This window comes from Sander vitreus, chromosome 1 (genome assembly GCF_031162955.1).
Source record: "Sander vitreus isolate 19-12246 chromosome 1, sanVit1, whole genome shotgun sequence".
Lineage (NCBI taxonomy): Eukaryota > Metazoa > Chordata > Actinopteri > Perciformes > Percidae > Sander > Sander vitreus.
The window spans coordinates 18,646,824-18,666,343 of NC_135855.1; the positions used below are offsets into that span (position 1 = coordinate 18,646,824).

The 19,520-nt window shown below is 39.4% G+C and overlaps 1 protein-coding gene and 1 pseudogene across 1 annotated transcript; both read right to left on the reverse strand.

Moving 5' to 3' along the window:
* Positions 1-670: 670 nt before the first annotated feature.
* tmem255b (transmembrane protein 255B) lies at positions 671-19,242 on the reverse strand. Its single transcript, XM_078257173.1, has 9 exons — positions 18,974-19,242; positions 18,076-18,218; positions 17,881-17,943; positions 6,443-6,532; positions 5,068-5,148; positions 4,452-4,537; positions 3,127-3,286; positions 2,298-2,444; positions 671-1,628 (listed from the first exon to the last, which is right to left on the reverse strand). The coding sequence occupies exons 1-9, from the start codon at positions 19,035-19,037 to the stop codon at positions 1,395-1,397; spliced, it is 1,068 nt and encodes a 355-aa protein (XP_078113299.1). The 5' UTR covers positions 19,038-19,242; the 3' UTR covers positions 671-1,394.
* On the reverse strand, positions 13,889-14,021 carry LOC144523421 (U4 spliceosomal RNA; annotated as a pseudogene).
* Positions 19,243-19,520: the final 278 nt, after the last annotated feature.

A 19,520-nucleotide genomic window follows, 5' to 3' on the forward strand; every position in this document is an offset into this window, starting at 1 on the left:
GGACTTTGGGCTTTTTCACTTTGTAAACCTATAACATGCACAAAAAGATATATAACACAATAAAGGGAAAAAGCCAAAAAGCATAATATGAGCACTTTAAGATTAAACAATACTGTGAAAACACCTGGTACTGGTAGTAAAAGTTGTACTGGTGATACTTTAAAAATGTAAGATTTAAAGGAAAAGTTTGACATTTTGGGAAATCGCTTTCTTGCCGAGAGAGGAGAAGATTAATACCACTCACATAGACATGAGTGGTATCAATCTTCTCATTTAACTCTTGGCAAGCAAACAAAAAAGCATATTTCCCAAAATGTTGAACTCTTCCGTAAATGTGAGATTTTGATGAGACACTTACTCCATATGTATTTGTATGCATCAGGGAATATATGCATATATATATATATATATATATATATATATATATATATATATATATGCATATATATATATATATATATATATATATATTCTCAAAGGTGGCTCTTTAATACATAATGTATTGCGTAGCAGCTACAGAACCCTATCCAACTGCAGCTAACATGCATCATCAATAATATATATGTAGTATATTGACTTTAAAGTGCACATTAAATGATTCACACTAACATAATTAAATAACAGCAACATCAGCATAATTTCTCCCCAGTTCACGTTTCAAGAAAGCCCTTTTAATTGCTCATACATAAGTATAGTATAGTGAGACAATATACAGAAAGACCTGTAGTCTACAAGTTAGAACATAAACAACTATCAGATCACAGTCAAGTGTACTACTATACACGTATTCAATATTTAACATGTACGTAATATGTAAGCATCTGAAGGACAGCTTTAGGCTTAAAGAAAAACATTTTGGGAAACGTGCTTATTTGCTTTCTTGCTGAGAGTGAGATGAGCAGTAACTTCATGGAGTCTTCGCCGGTTGCCTGGCAACTGCCACCAATAAATAGTCCTGCACATGGCCAGTTTACCACAAACTAACGAGATATAACGTGTTAATTAGTGAGATTTGGAGGTGCTTAGGCGGATTTAGCTGTTTCCCCCCCGTTTCCAGTCTTTGTGCTAAGCTAAGTTAGCCAGCTGTAGCTTCATATTTACCAAGAGATATCAACTCCCTGCAAGAAAGTGAATAAGCATATTACCCAAACTGTTCTTTTGATGAATACACATGAAATAACGTAACCATGTCTTTATAATAACACTACATAGTTATAAATCTGTGTCTCTCCTCAGTACAACCACATGAAATGTAGCATTTCTATCCGTACAGAGTAGTCGTGAAGCTCACTGAGGGTTTTCCGTCTACAAGGTCACCTATGAAATGTCTTGTGCTACATTCACTCTGACCAGATATTTCTTCTCCAACATGCCCCAGATGTTTGTCTCTGGGCTCAGCAGGCGTAAGGTGGTGGTTTTTCAAAGGGGCTGTAGGCGGATCCGTAGAGGACAGGAGCGTTGGGTGTCAGCATGTAGCCCCCTGGTTCCTGTGTGGTTCCCTGAGGCTGTGGCTGGGTGGGCGCCTGAGAGGGCTGCTGCTGGTTCTCCTCAGACAGACAGGAGTTGGAGGCATGGCCTCCCTCAGGGATCATCTGGGGAGTAGCAGGTTGCTGATAGCTGCTGTTGTGCTGTGGGAGTGGTGAGGAGACATGGAGTGGAAGGTTGCATCGGTATGTGGAAGTAGAGCCAAAAATACCAAAATTAATTTCTGACATTTTTATATGAGGTGTGGTTTTTATTGTTTGGTTCTCTGGTAGCAGCCTCAGAAATACTGTATCAGCAAAGATGAGCCATAATCAATAAAACTGAGACAAACTTCAGACAAAGTCACCATGATGTAAAAAGAAATCTATGCATCTGCTGATTTAAGGGAATTGGAATTACAGCTCCTGGCAGCAGTGAAGATTAATAGTTTTCTTTCTGGTCAGGTGCTTTGATGTTGAGTAAAACAGCTGTGCTAGTTCAGCAAAAAAATAAATGTGATCCAGTGCTGCTCATCTGATTGCCAAACTAATACAGTGGAATGGAAGATTGGCCTTTTTCACAGCAGACATTTTGACCTGTCATAGTATGAAAAGCACAAATAACATCAGTTATACTGTAGTTATATTCATGTGTCCCAGTGAGAGTGACAGTGAGCAAGCATGCACAATACCAGGACCCTGAAACTGAAGCAGCCAAAATAAATTCAGCCATCATTCATTTTGTTATTCACACCTGTGCTTTTCCTGCTGTGTAACAGGCTGTCTTCTGTGAAAAGGGCCTATTTATTAATGGTTCTTTTTTGTGTTGCCTACCTGCATAGGTATTGGATAGTTGGGGTAGGCGGGCAGAGCCTGTCCTGAAGGGCAGAAGCCAGCGTAGGTGAGCATGTGCTGGGTCGGGTTGTACAGGATGTGGGGTGGGGGTGTGGGGCTGGGAGCAATCTGAAGAGTCGGTTTCTGCTGTAGGAAATAGAACAAATGCTTTGGATAAGATGGGAAATCATCAAATGGAGCTTGAAGGCAAATGTGAGTAAGCGTGCACCAGCTAAACACACATACACACACACACACACACACACTTCATTATATAAGAGGGTAATGAAGTATGATTGCTGCCTAATGTACTGTAGGAACAATAATCGGAAAATCAGGACCATTTAGATGAATAAAATAAGATCATGATTTTCATATCTTTGAAACAGATTACCAGACTCCTGCTAGGGAAACTGCATTTTTTAGTACTTTCATGTATAAGCAGGAAATGTTTAAAGATGTAGTGAGTAAGTCAGTGAAACAAAAAGATATCTGCAAACACATAAATCTATCTAAAATATTGAGTTTTAAACGGGACCTTTTTTGTGGGGATTGTACTGTATGTGGCCTGCAGGCAATAAGGAAAGGCAACTCGTTTTAAGTGACTTAGTCTAGTCAGTTAAGAGTATAATAGAAATCCTTTGTCAGAGTGCTGAAGGCTTTTGCCGAAACATCTTGTCAGCCATGTAATATTACAAACTTTTTATTTCACTCAGGATTGTCTTTAAACATCGTTCTTTGACTTATTTATTTATTTATTTTTGTTACTTCGTCATAAGTCAAAGTAAAGATGCACCCCAATTTTCTCTTTTTCGGGACTCCAGCTCACCACATCCTTGTATGCTCCGAGGAGGGCGGCGGTGATGATGCCCAGGAACAAGCTGATCACATTAAGCACCACTGAGGCCCACAGCAGACGGTGCAGGTGGATCACGTCCCAGCAGCTGCTGACCCCGGTGAACGCGTAATACTGTGTGTGGTAATTTGTGCTGGAAAATGAAGAGAGCAGGAGACAAATCGTGAGCTGGTAAGGATAACTTGGACCCAGCATACCTCTGGTTTTGTTGCTAGAAATCACTAAGCTTGTGTACAGTACTTTCACAGCAGACACTTATCATGGTGGGAAAAGCGCTGATGGCTCTGTTCCATTTAAAATGTCAGTGAGCCAGGTAATGCTAAATGGAGAGCAGCTCTTATTAATTTTATTAATAACACCTATAGGGAAACTACAGTCAAACAAAATGTCTGCCATGAAAAAAGGCTTAGTGTATGGCAACCGGGGAAGAAAATGAGCAACCCCACCAACTGGCCATCACTTGTACTCATTTTATGACCTTTTCATTAAACCTTCCAGGCAGCCGTTCATCAGCTAATAACTGAGTAGTAATGTACTTGCAAGCAGGGAGGGACTTTTTGGAAAGGTCTTCCTCTTTGATGTAAGTTCAAGAGCTCATGGAAAACTCTCAACATCCGGGATTTGAAAGTTGGCTGTGTAATAAGAACCTCTTTAATGCAAGAAAGTTGCAAAATCACATGATCCAAGAGTGATTTTCCAACAGCGGGACCTATAATGCAATCTTTGGCAGCCAACATTGAAATCGAGGATGCTTATTTTAACAATGCTCTCTACTGTCTTATCACGCTATTATAACATATGTTCTTTATATATAACTATATGAAAAAATAGATAAATAAACATGTTCACTGTGATGGACACCCTAACTCAAGTATAAGGTGAAGTCTTAGTGATTTACACTACAGGCACCATTCATACACTGGTGGCTGAGGCTACCATACAACAACAGACATTCACGCACATTCAGACACCGATAGCACATCAGGAGCAATTTGGGGTGCAGTATCTTGCCCAAGGGCACTTTGACTGCAGGGGCCAGGGATAGTACTGTATAGTGTACTGAAATGAATGGGGGACCAGTTGTTGTTGCAGCCTGGAGGGTAGAAAATTAATCATGAAATACTCTGCAGTAATGTAAAGTACATGCAAATTGAAGTGAATGCAACCCAGCAGTATGGTCCGTGTTTATCCAAAATAAGTTACACACACACACACACACACACACACACACACACACACACACACACACACACACACACACACTGATTTGAACATCATTAGCTGGTGATGCGTATCACCTGTCACAGTTGTACAGGTAGCAGCAGTAGCAGGTGTTGCTCCTCAGCTTCAGCTTGCACGTTTTTTCGTACGAACGGCACGTCACCTACAGCGTCAGAGGTTTGATGAGAGTTAAAGTGGCTCTAAGAGCTTTAAATCATTTGTGGTAAATGTTTTATTAACCTCATGAAAACAGCCAGACAAGCAGGAGCTGGACAAACTGTTTGGACAAAAAAATACATGAGGAAACTGTCTATATGTCAACATATCATTTCCACTTCTACTTGCTTATAATTTGATGCAAAGTCAACTAGTTTCTTTCTTTCTTTCAGTGCAGTAATATTAATGGACCACTAGATGTCACTACAACACCCAAAGGCTGCAAGAACACAGAATATATTAATCCTAAAATTAACCTAAAATGCATCATATACACCATTTAAAAGACAAGAACTGAGACACAAACGTAAAGCAGTGTGTTAGAGGAGGAAGTTAATAGAAACCATACATAAGGGCAGGTTACGTTAGGTATTTAGATTGTTGTTCTTATTGAGAAATTACTTGGTATGTTTATACAATACAGACAATGGCAGGTAATATATATTACTGTAAGTGTGTATAAAGCATATGAATCACCTCAGTATAGTAGCTGTCGTAGGCGTAGCCCGCTCCACTGGCGTAAAAGTCACACATGTCCTCCTGCAAAGGCCTTATGTCCTGTGTGAGAGAGAGAAGAGACTGATATGTTAAATACATGAGCCACAATTATATGGAAAAACACAAATCTTAATTGACTCGTCAAACTCATACACCACAACTGTGACCTAAATGTTTTTCCGTTCTTTTTTAGACTTTATCTCCATGATTTAAGGGTTTTAATTATGCACTTTTAACCTGAACCCTGGTTAGTGTTATTCTGTCCATCCTCCTCCTGTTTTGGTGTCACTGCAGCAGTGAAGGTTTACATCATGTGCCTGCTCAAAACCGTCCACTGCACTGGACCACAAACCCTACAGCATTACACCTCATTGGGCTTTATATAATGTGAAAGCTAATATAATCATTTTCATTGTCCAAAGCTTGAAGGTGCAATAAACCTGACTTTTACTGTCCTGTGAGCACAAAATAAATATATCTGCAGAGGGTTTGATAGCACTGTTGATCAATATCAGTGACTGTGTGCCAGCTTTTTAAACTATCACTGGTCCAAACTCATTAAGATACCTAAAATTCATTAGGCTGATGTGACAAACTGAGGTGCTTGTGTCCGCGTATCCAAAAACCGAGAGCAATCTAAGATATCCAGTGTTCATTCCTATATAAACAAATTCAGGTAGTTGACAAATTGAATTTCAAGCATAGTAATTTAGGGAGCTATTTAAAAGAAAGAGAGTTTGACCGATTATGAAAATGTTTTGGAGTAAATAAGGCTTCTTCCTATGAAAACATAAAACTAAATACAGACATTATGTAACAGTCAACATGTTTGCAGTGGGACGTAGAATGAAAGGGAGACAAAAATCTTTGTGGAATTGCTTATTTCTCTTTTAATATATTGCAAAACAATGTAAAAATAAGTCCCTGGAAAATCAATTCTCAGTTGAAATAGAGTTAAAGATGTATTTTTGGACAAATATATCCCTTTTTGTTTGCAAGTTTTCATTGACTTAGAGAAATGTGGGTAACATTTGGACACATTTAATCAGCCTTGTTATGCTGAATGGCTGCCCAGCAGCTCTCTGCAGGTCAGGCACTGACATTAGTTTGTCTGGTCTACCTGTCCGGTGTTTGATCACAGTTCTGTCTGATTGCATCTGCAAAGTTCCTAGTCGTAGTAATGTGTCTGTGCCAGTCTCAACATGCATATCTGTAGCCCATGTCTCTGTTGATCTTCACGTGTGATTAAATCTGGTGTGTGAATGTGTGTTTGAGGGTTTGTTCACACACAAAAAAAGGTGAATTAGTTTGTATTTCTTTCTTTTCAGTGCAGGCGCATACGTGTGATTCTTACAATGAACTCTGAAGCGATGATCCCATCAACAATGGCACAGAAGAAAGACGAGATGACTCCGATACTGATGAATATGATTGCTGCCACGAGCTTAAAGATAGGAAGAGAGTAAAGTCATGAGAAAGTATTTTGGAACAAAGATTAAAAGTACCAGTAAGTGTCATCAGAGTAAGTACATACTGTATGTATCAGCTTGTATTTTATTTGTGTTGATTTGAATGCACAACTATATGGATCGGAAACACACTTCTTACATATTTCAAAATAAAAGAATGAAAAAATGAGTATAAATGCACAAAGATTGTAAAATAATCAGGAAATAAATCCAAAAATAAATTGGGAATCTGATATGGAAATCTTGAATTTGCAGCAAACATAAATCTATTTATGAACATGTATGTAAGTATGACCAGAATTTTATTATGTCAAATAGTTAACAATAACAATACATGATCATGACAAAGACCAGTGGTAAATACAAAGTATGATTGCCACATATACATTTATTTCTACTCATAGTATCATAATTTAATTTTCCTAACATACACACGCACGCACGCACGCACACACACACACACACACACACACACACACACACTTGTGTACATAAGCTTTCTGCATGTGAGTGTGCTGATTGGTCGTCTGCAGCATCTGGGCTGCAGGACGATAAAGGAAATGAACGGCTTCTTGCTCTGCCAATGCAGAGGTGCTTTGTGGGTAATTTATAGTCACAGAAGCGACATACAGGACAGAGAAATGGCCTATTGTACCAGCAAGGTCAATCTAATTCTCCCAATCTGATACACAACCACACACACAAATCCACATTGTTGCTTATCTCACACATTCACATACTTCTGTAAATTAAGCAAAGAATCTGATCACTGATCAATAACCTCAAATCTGTGACACACACCTGTTCTCCACCTCTCTCTCTCTCTCTCTCTCTCTCTCTCTCTCTCTCGCGCTCTCTCTCTCTCTCTCTCTCTCACACACACACACACACACACACACACACACACACACACACACACACACACACACACACACACACACACACACAGCCCAGCAGACCCAGCTGGCTGATCACAGATGTCTGATCAAGAACTTTATCACTGAGCATCGTTTACTGTCTGTTCAATCACTCCTCCAGGACCGAAACCTGCTGTACTTAGGCAGGAGATTAAACACACACTTTTTGTCTATCTACCTAAAATAATAGGTGGGATATAGCAATTTTTACCCAAAAGCAAGAAGAAGTACAAAGGTAGTGACAAATTTCTGAAGTATATCTAGAAATCTAATGATCCTGCATTGACATTAAGGGACAATTGACTTTTCCGTTCCTTGATTTCTGATGTCATTTCAAGATATTCAGCTTTTGTTTTGAGAGATTTCAACAGAATGTGTTAAATCCAGAAGACCTTTTCTGGTTTGATTATTTAACAGCTGATGATGCTGATGTAGCACAAGTCATCGTTTGACTCAGATGCAATCATAAATTACAAATTCTCCAACTTTGCTTATGTTCATAATTGTTGTTTAATTATTGTCCCACTAACAGCAGGAGTGCTTTTAGTTTGTGACCAGTACATTTTTAACTTGCATTCATAAATATGTATGTATTAGTCTGTAATGTGTGGCAAAAATCAACTGTGACTCTTGACTCTGACCCCCATCCACTGTGCATTGTGTATGCCCCCTGTCAAGGACTCATTGTGCGTACAGAAGTGCACATGGCAGCTTAAAACTAGATTTTGAAACATGGCCCCTCTACAAGACAGGGCTCAACAAAAACCACCCAACAATGCAGGACCTGCGTTAGTTGATATTGTACATTACTGGTGCAAATTGGCAATCAACCAAATTAACAAAAAACAATTGACACACAGTGACAATAGGTATGTTTGGTGGCCCCTAGGGGTCTGAGGCCTCTGGGCAGCAGCCCTCTTTGTCTACTTGGTAGTCCAGGGTTTTGGAGCACACCCAATGGATGTAAGTTGTTTTGTTCTGAACAGTTAAAAGCAAGCTAAATATATGTGATGTAAATGTCAATCAAGCCCAGTCTTATGCACGCCTTCACAGTCCTGAGAAGAGGTCTAATCATGTGGGTGGACCAGTGGTATGTGGGGCCTTTAAGTAATAACCTTATTTGGTTTTTAGTTGCATAGGTTGCAGCTAATCAGGAATAAACCTGTTCCATATAGTAAATGTCCAAAACATAAACTGATAAGCTTTGCTATTCAGGCTAATTTGAAGTTAACATTGTCCAAGTGTTATATACAGTAAATGGCTAATGTCTGTACATGAGAATAACACAAGTCGTGGTGAAACAGATATTAAAACAAGGGTATATTTTAAAATAAGTTTCCTTCAATAAAGTGAAATAAGAGCCGGGCGGTGAAAATAAGCTTTTTTCTGGGTGGGTTTTATCTGCCACTGGCCCAGACTCTTCACTTCATTAGCGGTTTAAATGACTCTGTTTTTATGGGCTGCAAGTGGGAGATGAGGCCAGCAGCAGAGACAATAGAGCCTGACAACTGCATTACTTCACATTACCTTAGCACCAGCTGCCAGCACATAAAGCACCTTAACACACGCTCTGTCGCCCAAACCCCCCAAATCTCCCAATACAACTGAAGCAGAGAGAACAATCAAATACTGTAAAAGATTAAAGACTCACACTGTAGAGAGTTGTATGCTGAGGAGTCGAGTCAGTGAGAAAATATTACAAGACTGCCACTGCCTACTACTAAATTTACTTGATCTGGCTCTTTTGTTGCTAAATGCTCCACTATGTTCACCAGCTAGTCTGTGTCTGCTGTTTGGTGCTGAGTAGGTACTGTACAGTTGGTTTTTAGAGCTTTTTCACTGAAAACAAGCTGCTTGCTGATGCTAGAATGAAGCTATGAGAGTGGTGAGAGTTGCGAGCCATACAGCTAAACAATGAGCCAAGACTTGTTATAAAGCTCTGTAGAGTTGAGAAGAGCTTCTCTGGAGGTTCATCATTACAAGTAATTTACCAATAAAGGACAAAGGCACACATGATGTAAGTTTTACAGAAGAAAATACATCAGTGACCAAGAGATAAAGACACAAGGAGGAATTTTATATGTAGCTTCAGTAAAGATATCTATCAGGTTATGTAACTAAAGTCGCTGACCGCTGCAAGGTCTTTTTCCCCATGCTCAGTGGTCCAGTGACAGATCACGACCACAGCTGGACACACTGGTAATAAGAAACTTGTTGGGTAAAATACAGCCCTTTAAAGGTTCACCGTTATGCTCTCCAAGCTGCAAGGTGACCAAAAGGACGGCAGTCTGAGATACAGGCAGTAACTACTGTACAGAACAAAGAACAGGAGCTACATGAAGCACTTAGTCATAAAGAAATCTTACAGGCTCCAGCCCAGTGAAGCCTGTTTTAGTAGCAGGTGTGTAAGTGCAGATAAGAGGGGAATTTACAGACAGAATGTCATGCTCCAGCATCATTTAAAACATTTTGGATAAGACAAAATGAAAAGTGGCGATATTCAAGTTATTAAGATTTTATCCAAGAAATGTCAACGGAGCACAAATGTGTTTTACCTGCAACACACCTCACAATCATAAAAAAGGACTGGTCTCTCGAGAACATTTGTGATGCGAGCACAATAGGTGCTTTCCGACCGGATAGTACTAAGCAGTTCTAAGAACTACTCTCCCCCAAAATCTTTTTTTCCGTTTGCATTCCCACTGGCCAAGTGGCCATAGGGACTGGTAGGAGGGGTAAGGGAGTGACGCAAGCACAACAACGGTCTTTATAGCATTGTCACTAGACCTTAGCACCACATACAACAACAACAAAGCAGCGTGGAGGAGGCCGTACATGGCCAGCAGTGCCTGCACCTCCACATCCGTCCACTTTTCTGAGTTCCGCATTCCGTCTATTCTCGTACTAATTCACGTAATGTTTTGCTCAACACAGACGGAGCTTTATTATACTTGGAACAGACCCCGCCTCTGCCTGCTGCGCTGTGGACGTGTGTGTGTGTGTGTGTGTGTGTGTGTGTGTGTGTGTGTGTGTGTGTGTGTGTGTGTGTGTGTGTGTGTGTGTGTGTGTGTGACGGCCGGCAAGCCGCAGGACACGCTTGTGGAGTTTAACTCCGAAAAGACAGTTAACCACAGGTTCCCGTTAATCTTATGATGGACATGTGTTGTGATATTTAAACAAATGAAACCGTCAACGGCGAAATAAAAGCCTCTTATTTACGAGAGCGGTCTGAGAGACCTCCAGCTCACAGCGAGGTGTCTGAGCAAGACTGGCCGAGCGACGAGCTAGAGGCCGGGGCAGGCGCTTGCTGGCTGTCGCCTCACTTCATGGAGGTTCTCAACTCCGAAAACTTTGAAGCAAATTGTCAATTCGGCATCAATTTTCGCAAGACTGCCTATATTCGAAATTTAAACAGTTAATTTCTCGCCTAAAACGTTGTCAGAAGTGAATTTAATGATGAATAATCCTGTTGTTGGTTGTTGCGCTGTCTGCAACTTCCGAGTTGGCAGTGGGTGTGACTTATAAGTTCGACCAATCAAGTACACCTAGGAAAAGGGAAAAGGCCCTGCTCTGGAGTAGGAGCTAAAAAAGTACGTTACAGTGGCCAGAGGAACTTAAAAATCCCCAAATTCTTCCTGTTGGAACGCGACGAAAAAAATGTTCTAGGAACGTTTAGTTCTAAGAACTGCAAAAATCCCTCCGGTCGGAAAGCCCCTAATGTCTTACAACGCTAAAATCGAGAAATACAAAGTTATCCACTAAGCACAGATGGTGGTATAACACTGATCTGTGTGGTGGAAAATGATGGGGAATAGATTTGTTTTTCTCTCAAGTTTCTACCATTGGTGACATTTTGTTTCTTATTAAATTAGTGCTGATTAAATGTAGAAATGTTGATGTGCTCTTCTCTCACTCAGTAAAATACTAGTGTTCATTTCGCCATGATTGGAACTTTACCTAAATTTTGACATAACACAATATTTATGTCACATTTTTTCAATTTTCAAGACATACAGTGGCTATACTATACAATAGGAGACTAACAAATTAAAAGTCAAATCCTAAATTTCTGTCTGTTGGCTAGATAATCTACTTCTACTTTTGTTAAGCTTTTGCTTGTATTTGGTTATTGGAGTGTTTAATTGCTATAATTTGATATTCATTTATCATGTGTTAATGTTTTAATCAGATTTTACATGGTATAGTTTTTATTTTACTATCATTTTATTCATATTTTAATGTTGCATGCATGTTTTTATTTTTTGCTGGGCATTAGTGTATCTTTCTACTCTATCAGTTTTATTAGTACAACAGTTTCGTTCCTATGGTGATAAGTGAAAATTGCAGGTGTGTTTTTGGATCTCTCTTTTACATCCACCTGTTTTTTGAAGTTTTCTTTGTTTGTTTGGCCATAGTAACCATTTACTCACAACGCCAGCAGAGACCGGAGAAAAAAAACAGTGCGCCGCTTCGCACACAAGTGAGTTGAAGAGCGAGTCTGTTGCGTTAGCTCCGCCTACCCTCTCTGGTGGACCAACCACTGCTGGGTAATGGAAAATGCATCGCTAACTCCCGGGAATGTCGCCACAGACACCCAGTTTTGAATGCAACCTTTCATCAGTGGGCCATAGACTCCATTACCATTGTGTTACCTCATTGAGCGATAGAAAGTGACTTAACAGAAATGTTTTTAAATGGAAATCTTCAAGACTATTACTTTAAAGTTGTTAATGTATGTAATCAAACCAGGAAACATGGCTGTTGGGCAGCTTATTTAAACATCAAACCCTCCACCAAAACCCCTCAAACCCTCCGTCTGCTGCTTTATGAGGTCAGAGGAGCAAAAGCCTGATTGATCCAGAAAGTAAGAGAAGAGCTCTCAGATGTCTGTGGCGTTGTCGGTACGTTGGTTAGTTGTTCTTTAATGAGCAACCTCACTCTGCCAGCTGGCTCTCGTGTTACAGCGCTGAGCCTCAGACACAGGATGGGAAGAAGACACCTGTGTGAGAGGAACATCGTGCCACATGTGCCTCATAAGAGACACCGTAGACCGGCGCTAGTGTGGCAGCGATCTCACCATTAAAGTTTAAAGCACAGAACTGGGAGCGATGCCGGAGAGGCAGACAGACATACAGCAGGTAGTCAATGTCTTTGTCAATGTTCTTCCATCTCACAGTTACAGCACGCAAAGTGAACACACACGCACACACCCCCACACACGTGTGTACAGCACTATGAAGGGTATCTGTGCAGACCGGATTCGTTATGGTACACTGTAGTGTAATGTAAGACAGCGACACCCCGGATGCCACATGAAAAATTTACAACACACACTGAAATACCACCGTCATGGTGACAGGTTTACATCTCTACCACATCAAAACCTTTTTTCTCGGTGCTGTATCAAGCCTGTAAAGTGTCTCTAAATGTCTCTAAAATGTTTGTAAAGTCATTTAAAAAATGTCCTAATGTCTTTGAGCATTGTTTTACTTTAACATATTGATCAATGCCCTGCACTTTACAGTTCAATTCTCAATTGCTAAAACACTAAAACCCTGTTGTCAACACCTTAAACCATTTCACATGGTAAAACACAATTTGCAGATCTCACTTAGACTTTTCAGCAAAACACATTCTCATTCTCAAAACACATTCTGCACTCTAATGCACATGTCATCCATACTTATAAACACAAGTGGCAACAATCAAATACAAATAGACACACATGTCATTGATTGAACACAACCACTCAAAATAGATTTCACTTGTTTCAAATGATGTGACACAACCAATATAAGCCAGTTCAGAGAGCAACGGGGGAAGAAGCCTCTTGTGATGTCGACAAAGTGCTCAGGCCTGACCCAGCCCAAAGACAAGAAGAAGCACATTGATCACATGTTCACTCATTTTATTTCTGTCACTTTTACAGTATTATTGTATACTGTAGTACAGTGCATTGTAGGCTGTATACTGTACATTGAACAAATTGTATGGCCCTGAACATTGTGCTTTCCATTTGTTACTGTAATATATCTATGTTGACCATTAACTAAGCTTTGATCCTGTTTCTGTTGTTACTGAGGTTACTGAGGTGTGGACTAGCCAGACCCTCCTCCGCAGCGCAGTGGAGGAAGGTCTGGAGGTCTATGCGAGACTGATGACACACAATATATAATACTATAATGCATGCTATAATGCAGATTTGTTGTTTGAAAACTTGGTCGGTTGACTTTAACGTTTCCAGCTAGCTCTTTTCAAAACAAGAAACTTGTAAAAGAAATCTTGAAAATGTGCTTGATGGCTACGTACATGATCTTGTGTTAAAACACTGAGGCTAAAGTTCTAAAGTATAACGTACGATGAGGAAAAATGTCAGACTCTTATTTCTTTCTAACATGACCATGATTAGCTGGTTAGCTCAGGCTACCTACAGACCTGGACAAGCAAAAGGTTAGATTTATGCTTTATTGTTACTTATGTTTTCAACCAGCAATAATCGCGCCTCGGATAAACCTCATAGGCTACGATACTGCCACTGCGCAAGGATTTTTATTGTTACTTATTTCAAACTGTTAGGTTGCAAGAATAAATAAAAAAGGCTTTTACAATGAAGTCTAACCAATTTTGGGTCAACAGAAGAATGAGGAATTTGGTATTTCCCATCCAAAATGTTATTCCCGGTTGCATGGAAACATTTAGTAAGATAAATTTATTGAAAATATAATTTCCACAGTTAACTGAATAAATCAAATAAAAAAATATCCGAATAATTAAAACATTTATTTTGGTATCTAATCTGGTCAGAGTTTTTTTCCGAGGGAGAGGCTGTTTGTTGAAGTATTTATTTAAATCCTAGTTATGGCCCTGTTATGTCCTGAAACTTTAACTACATTTCTCTTTGGTTTCTTCTTTACTCTTTGTCCCCTTCTTTTTTCCTAATATTTGAGGTATTTTTAGGTATAATAATTTTAGGTGTATAGTATGATGAATGCTTAAGGAGAGAAGACTGTTTTATTGTGAAATGATCAATTAAATATTCCTACAGAGGAATAATGAGACGTGAATCATCAAGAAACTTCCACAATAATACTGTAGCCTTCCCTCATAAACTTTGCAAAATTAGATGAGTAGAACATAATAATTAGGGCAAATTCAGAGGTGAAAAACAAAGACTCCCAGTCTGCTTAAGTTTCTGTGTCACTGGTGTCCACTTCAGTCTCATGCTGGGTTTCACGTCCTGCGAATGTGATCCTGAATATATTACTTAAATAACACAGAGGAACAGTTTCAGCTTCCGGTTGCCAGTGGCTCTTGTGCTATTGGATTTGTCGTCCTCTTGACTGTTGCCACAAATGATGCTAAGTGGAGATCAGTTCATGCAGATTTCGTTTTCTTAATTTCTTTTTTTTTTAATTTTTTTTATTGCAGTCGGAGGTTCTCAGGTTCTTACTTTTTTCACCATGTTAGAAAATAGGGAATTTTTAAAAGAGTCAATAATCTTTTCAGACAGATCTTTGGTCAACCAATAAGTGTCTCTACTCTGTTTTACAAAGAGGCACTTTGATGATATTATACCTTTGTCCCTGTCTGAAATAAAGCATCCCCGTCAGCAACTGACCAATACTAATGCAATTCCTGCTCTTTTCATAGAAATCCAGAGCCAATCAAATTTACTTCCCCCGGCCACAAATCCAGTCACGTACTCTGACCCAGGCACAAGGACCAAGAACACATTACGGCCGCCATCGAGTAATCAGATTTGCTTCTTGCTCATAATAGCAATTTCCCGTAAAACAGGTTAGTGAATTTACAAAGTCTGTAACATAATCCTATAATTTATGTTACAGACTTATATATATATATATATATATATATATATATATATATATATATATATATATATATATATATATATATATATGTTTCATTTTCCAGGAACAATGTCTCTTTTTAGAAGATGAATATTATAAAGCTCAAAGTCACCTTGAGAGATAAAAAAACAAAACAGAAGGCTACACACAACTCAAGCTGTCATCGTAAAAAAGGGCCAACAATCACGTTGAATGGATTTTCTGATTCAAAAATCCTTTTTTGGCCACTTGGTTGCAGCAGAACAAGCTGTAAACACTTACATATTGTCACATTTAAAAATTGGTTCAGCATACATTAGCAAATTTACACACACAGCAGATACAGAGACACATTAGAATTCATTTGGAGGATGTAAACAATAATCATTCTCCTCCTCTCTAAATGCTTCACTTTCTTCATCAGCTTGTCGCTAACTTATTGTGTTTGGTGCGGGGCAGGGAAGAGTCTGCACTGTAAACCCAGATTTAGTTGTAATTTAACTTTTTAGTGGTCACTACTTATTCTTTCATGTTTTGTTAAAAACCATATTCATTACTAAATCACATTAGTTGTTTGTAATAATCAGCTGAAGTATGCAGTGCACAGATCATATTAAGCAGAGATAACTAAGGATCTTAAGTTTCTTTATGGGAAGGGCTGGGGTCATTTGAACTGATCTGTGCTGAAGCGATGCAAAGGCTCATGGGAAAAAATATATGTTCTGAACAGTTTCTGTCCTGATGTTCTGTTATTGTTTTGGGTGTGCATTTATGTTTTCTGGGTTTTAGTTTTGTATGGTTGATTTAGAGTTCATGTTTATCTACATCTGTTGTTGCACCATGACCGAGACCCGGGTGGGGACTGATGGGGTCTGGGCAGTGAGTACATATGCACTGGCATATCTGCAGATTTGTAAATGGAAGCTGTATTTCCTGAGTAAAACTTTCCATGCTGTTCAATACAATGGATTAGTGAAATGTTCTGCGTGTATTGATTTCCATTCTGTTTTTCTGGAACAAGTATATTTAATACATTATAATTAAAGCTAAGCTGTCACAAAAAAACAAAACAAATATGTATATGAACACATTTTTTTCTGTAGTATTGATGAGTAGCCTAATGTTTTATATTTGTCATGTTTCTTTGCATGTTTAAAGCTATAGTGTGTAGTTTCTGTGTCCCTCATGAGGAATTCTAGATAATGACAACAAAACTGTCGGCGCGTCTGCATGATACAGCCTTCCGTGATCGCGCACCACCCCCACCCCCCTCCTCCACACAGTTGCTAGTAGCCAAGGAGGAGACGGAGGATTAAAAAAACATGATGGACTCTTCAGAAGAGGTCATTATCTTCACTTGAGTTTCTGCGCACGAAAGTCGCCGGATGACACCAGCCATACTGAGAAATACAGAGAGAGTTGTGTGGAGCCGATAGTCTTTATTAGCTTTGTAGCAACTCATTTGGCAATGGCTTGAATGTAACGGACGTTCATCAATATCAAAAGGTTACACACTAAAGCTTTAACTTAACATGCTTATTTTAGACATGAAAAAATAAAAATAATTTGATTTACCATAAAATAATTCATGTTAAATAATGATTTTTAGTAATGACTACTAATGTAAACTTGATTTGTCTTCTGCATCAACTTACCGCTCTGTGTTAATACAACCTGACCTGTTAAGTTTCACCCTGTGTATAAACAGGCAACGGGTTTCCACGTACATTTCTAGTAAAGTCAACTCATTCGGGATAACGGTGTGTCAGGTAAGAATGTTACTGTTTCTGCAGGAATTAGCTTATTCATCTACATTTACCTGCAGTGATCCAGGAATGTTTACACCTCTTGTCAACTTTCCTGTCCTACAAAGGCTACCAGCTGTCCCTTTAAATGTGCTATTTATGACATTCAGAAAATTAATAAGGCAGAGAATGAAGTCACACTCTCTGTGTGTGATGTAATCCCAGCTTTTCCATTTTTTGTTTTGGCAGCTGGGTCGGTCCCTCCCTTTGAAACTGTTGGCCCTCCCTGTTCCCTCCCTTTCTTCATGTTCATGTCCCAATGGCTAGCTGCTGCAGGAGAGCGGTGCTCATATGGCGATAACTGCAGATAACCATGGAAGCGTAATGCACACCCTCCACTCCCCCCCCCCAGGTCGCTCCGGTGAGTGTGAGCTGACCCCAATTAACACTGTTAGCTCTGTCAGCACCGTTGCCATTGTTAGCACTGTTAGCTGCCGCCATTTTGGCTCAGCCACCTCCATGTTTGCTAGTGACGTCAGAGGTGAGAGCCGTGTGCAGGTAGTCCTCGCCCCGACTCTGAATGTTGTATATAGCACCTTTAAAGGTTATGGAAATGTTGCTACAGCTGCTAATAAATAAAATACCAACCATGCATGCATCAATGAGACATTTCTTGAAGTTTGAAGCACACATTGTTTATAGTTAAGGTGTCTAAATGAAGACCATAAAGGTAATAAATAAATGGAATAAATGAAATCATCATTGAAATATGGTTTTAAATGGTCAGAGAGAGTCAGAGGAACCGACTCACCATGGGTCTGCGGTTTTCCAACAGGTGGATGCCAACAATACCCAGAAATGCTCCAAAACTCAGCTGGAGATACAAAGAGATCAAAGTGGAAGACACAATCATACAGTGCTTGAGGGGTTAATGACATTAATGCTTTATCAGTGTCAGGACAAAGACATATAGGGATTGTGAAGGTGAGAGGGGGCCGTCACTCACGGCGATGCCGGCGTAATATCCAGCCACAGGCACGTTGTCGGTGCGAGTGGCAGAGATCAGACCCACAGCCATCACCACCAGAGACAGAGCCAGCAGAGACACCGTCACCCACAGAGCTGTTTTCCTCCGACGCAGGTAGTGAACTGAGGATGGATGACAGGATGGACTCTTTACATCCATTACATCCTGAACCCTCTGATTACATGCCTTTCTCAACCCAATTCTGACTATAAAATCCAAAACTTTAACCTCTTTTCTGCTCAAGACAACATGAACATATTGAAATAATTTCACTATATGCTCTTTAATTTCTCTATTTTTTTTTAGCAGTGGTGGAAGATAAATGATGATAATGATCTGAATACGATCATTTACCTAAGTAAAAGTACTCCATTACAAGTAAAAGTCCTGCATTCAAAATCTTACATAGTATCAACAAAAAGTACACACTGTATTCATAGCTGGCTATGGTGGATCTGTTTTATATACTGTTGTGTGGTTTGATTTACTGTATAACAAGGCATCATATAGGTTTTGTCATCACCAGTATGCAAGATTTTTTTTGTTTTGTTTTTCACTGCCATTAGAGCACCAATCAATAGGGTCTTCAAATACTCAGTAGAAATAGCCTACCTCATAAATATATGTAAGTACAGTACTTGAGTACATGTACGTTCCACCTCTGGAAATGAGAAGCATTTAAAGTGTTTTTCTATCTAAAAATCTAAGTGTTTTTTGGAGGATGAAGGTTGGAGGACTTTTTGCTCACAAAAGGTATAGCCTACACATAAAGCACACTAGAAGAAAAAACAATGCCTTAATGATATTAAAGATGCTGCTGTAACCTGCAGATGAATGTCAGGTTAGAAGATCTCAGGATGAAACTTGACATAATTACCTGCTGGATCCAGTATTTCTGTCGCTGTTGTCTGAGTTGTCTGCTGGGTTTCAGGCTGCGGCATTTTGACTCAGTCCGGATGAATTAGCTCTAAAATTGAGAAAAAAATGAGATCAGGCAGCTGAAGCGACGCTTTGCGTGGCGTTTCTTTTGTCCCTGTTGATTCAAAACAGACTCCTCATCCTGCACTGGCAACAAGCTGCGAGTAAGATGCTTCTTTTTTTCTTAAAATTAAAACATCGTTATACTACTAAATAAGAGCGCGATTTCATATACGTGTTTACACCTGACTCTGAGCTCAGACGAGTTCAACTTTTCTTGAAGCCTGAGAGAGAGAGAGAGAGAGAGAGAGAGAGAGAGAGAGAGAGAGAGAGAGAGACCAATCAGCTCCATGTTTTCAGCTCAGTGATAAATTATTAAATGATCTGTCTTGCACACGTTTAATGTAGCTTTAATACATGATTCAGCTTAAAAAAAATACTTACAGTATGTGGCTAAACTCTATACTATATAATAGAAATGTGGTAAAGTGAGTTTTTTTCAATGT

Excerpts from the sequence above, each read along its gene's own strand:
- tmem255b (XM_078257173.1), bottom strand. The coding sequence starts at position 19,037 with ATGCCGCAGCCTGAAACCCAGCAGACAACTCAGACAACAGCGACAGAA. Across the intron at positions 2,445-3,126 it reads TCGGAGCATACAAGGATGTG|CAGAAACCGACTCTTCAGAT; the intron begins GTGAGCTGGAGT and ends TATTTCCTACAG. Across the intron at positions 1,629-2,297 it reads ACTATCCAATACCTATGCAG|CACAACAGCAGCTATCAGCA; the intron begins GTAGGCAACACA and ends CCACTCCCACAG.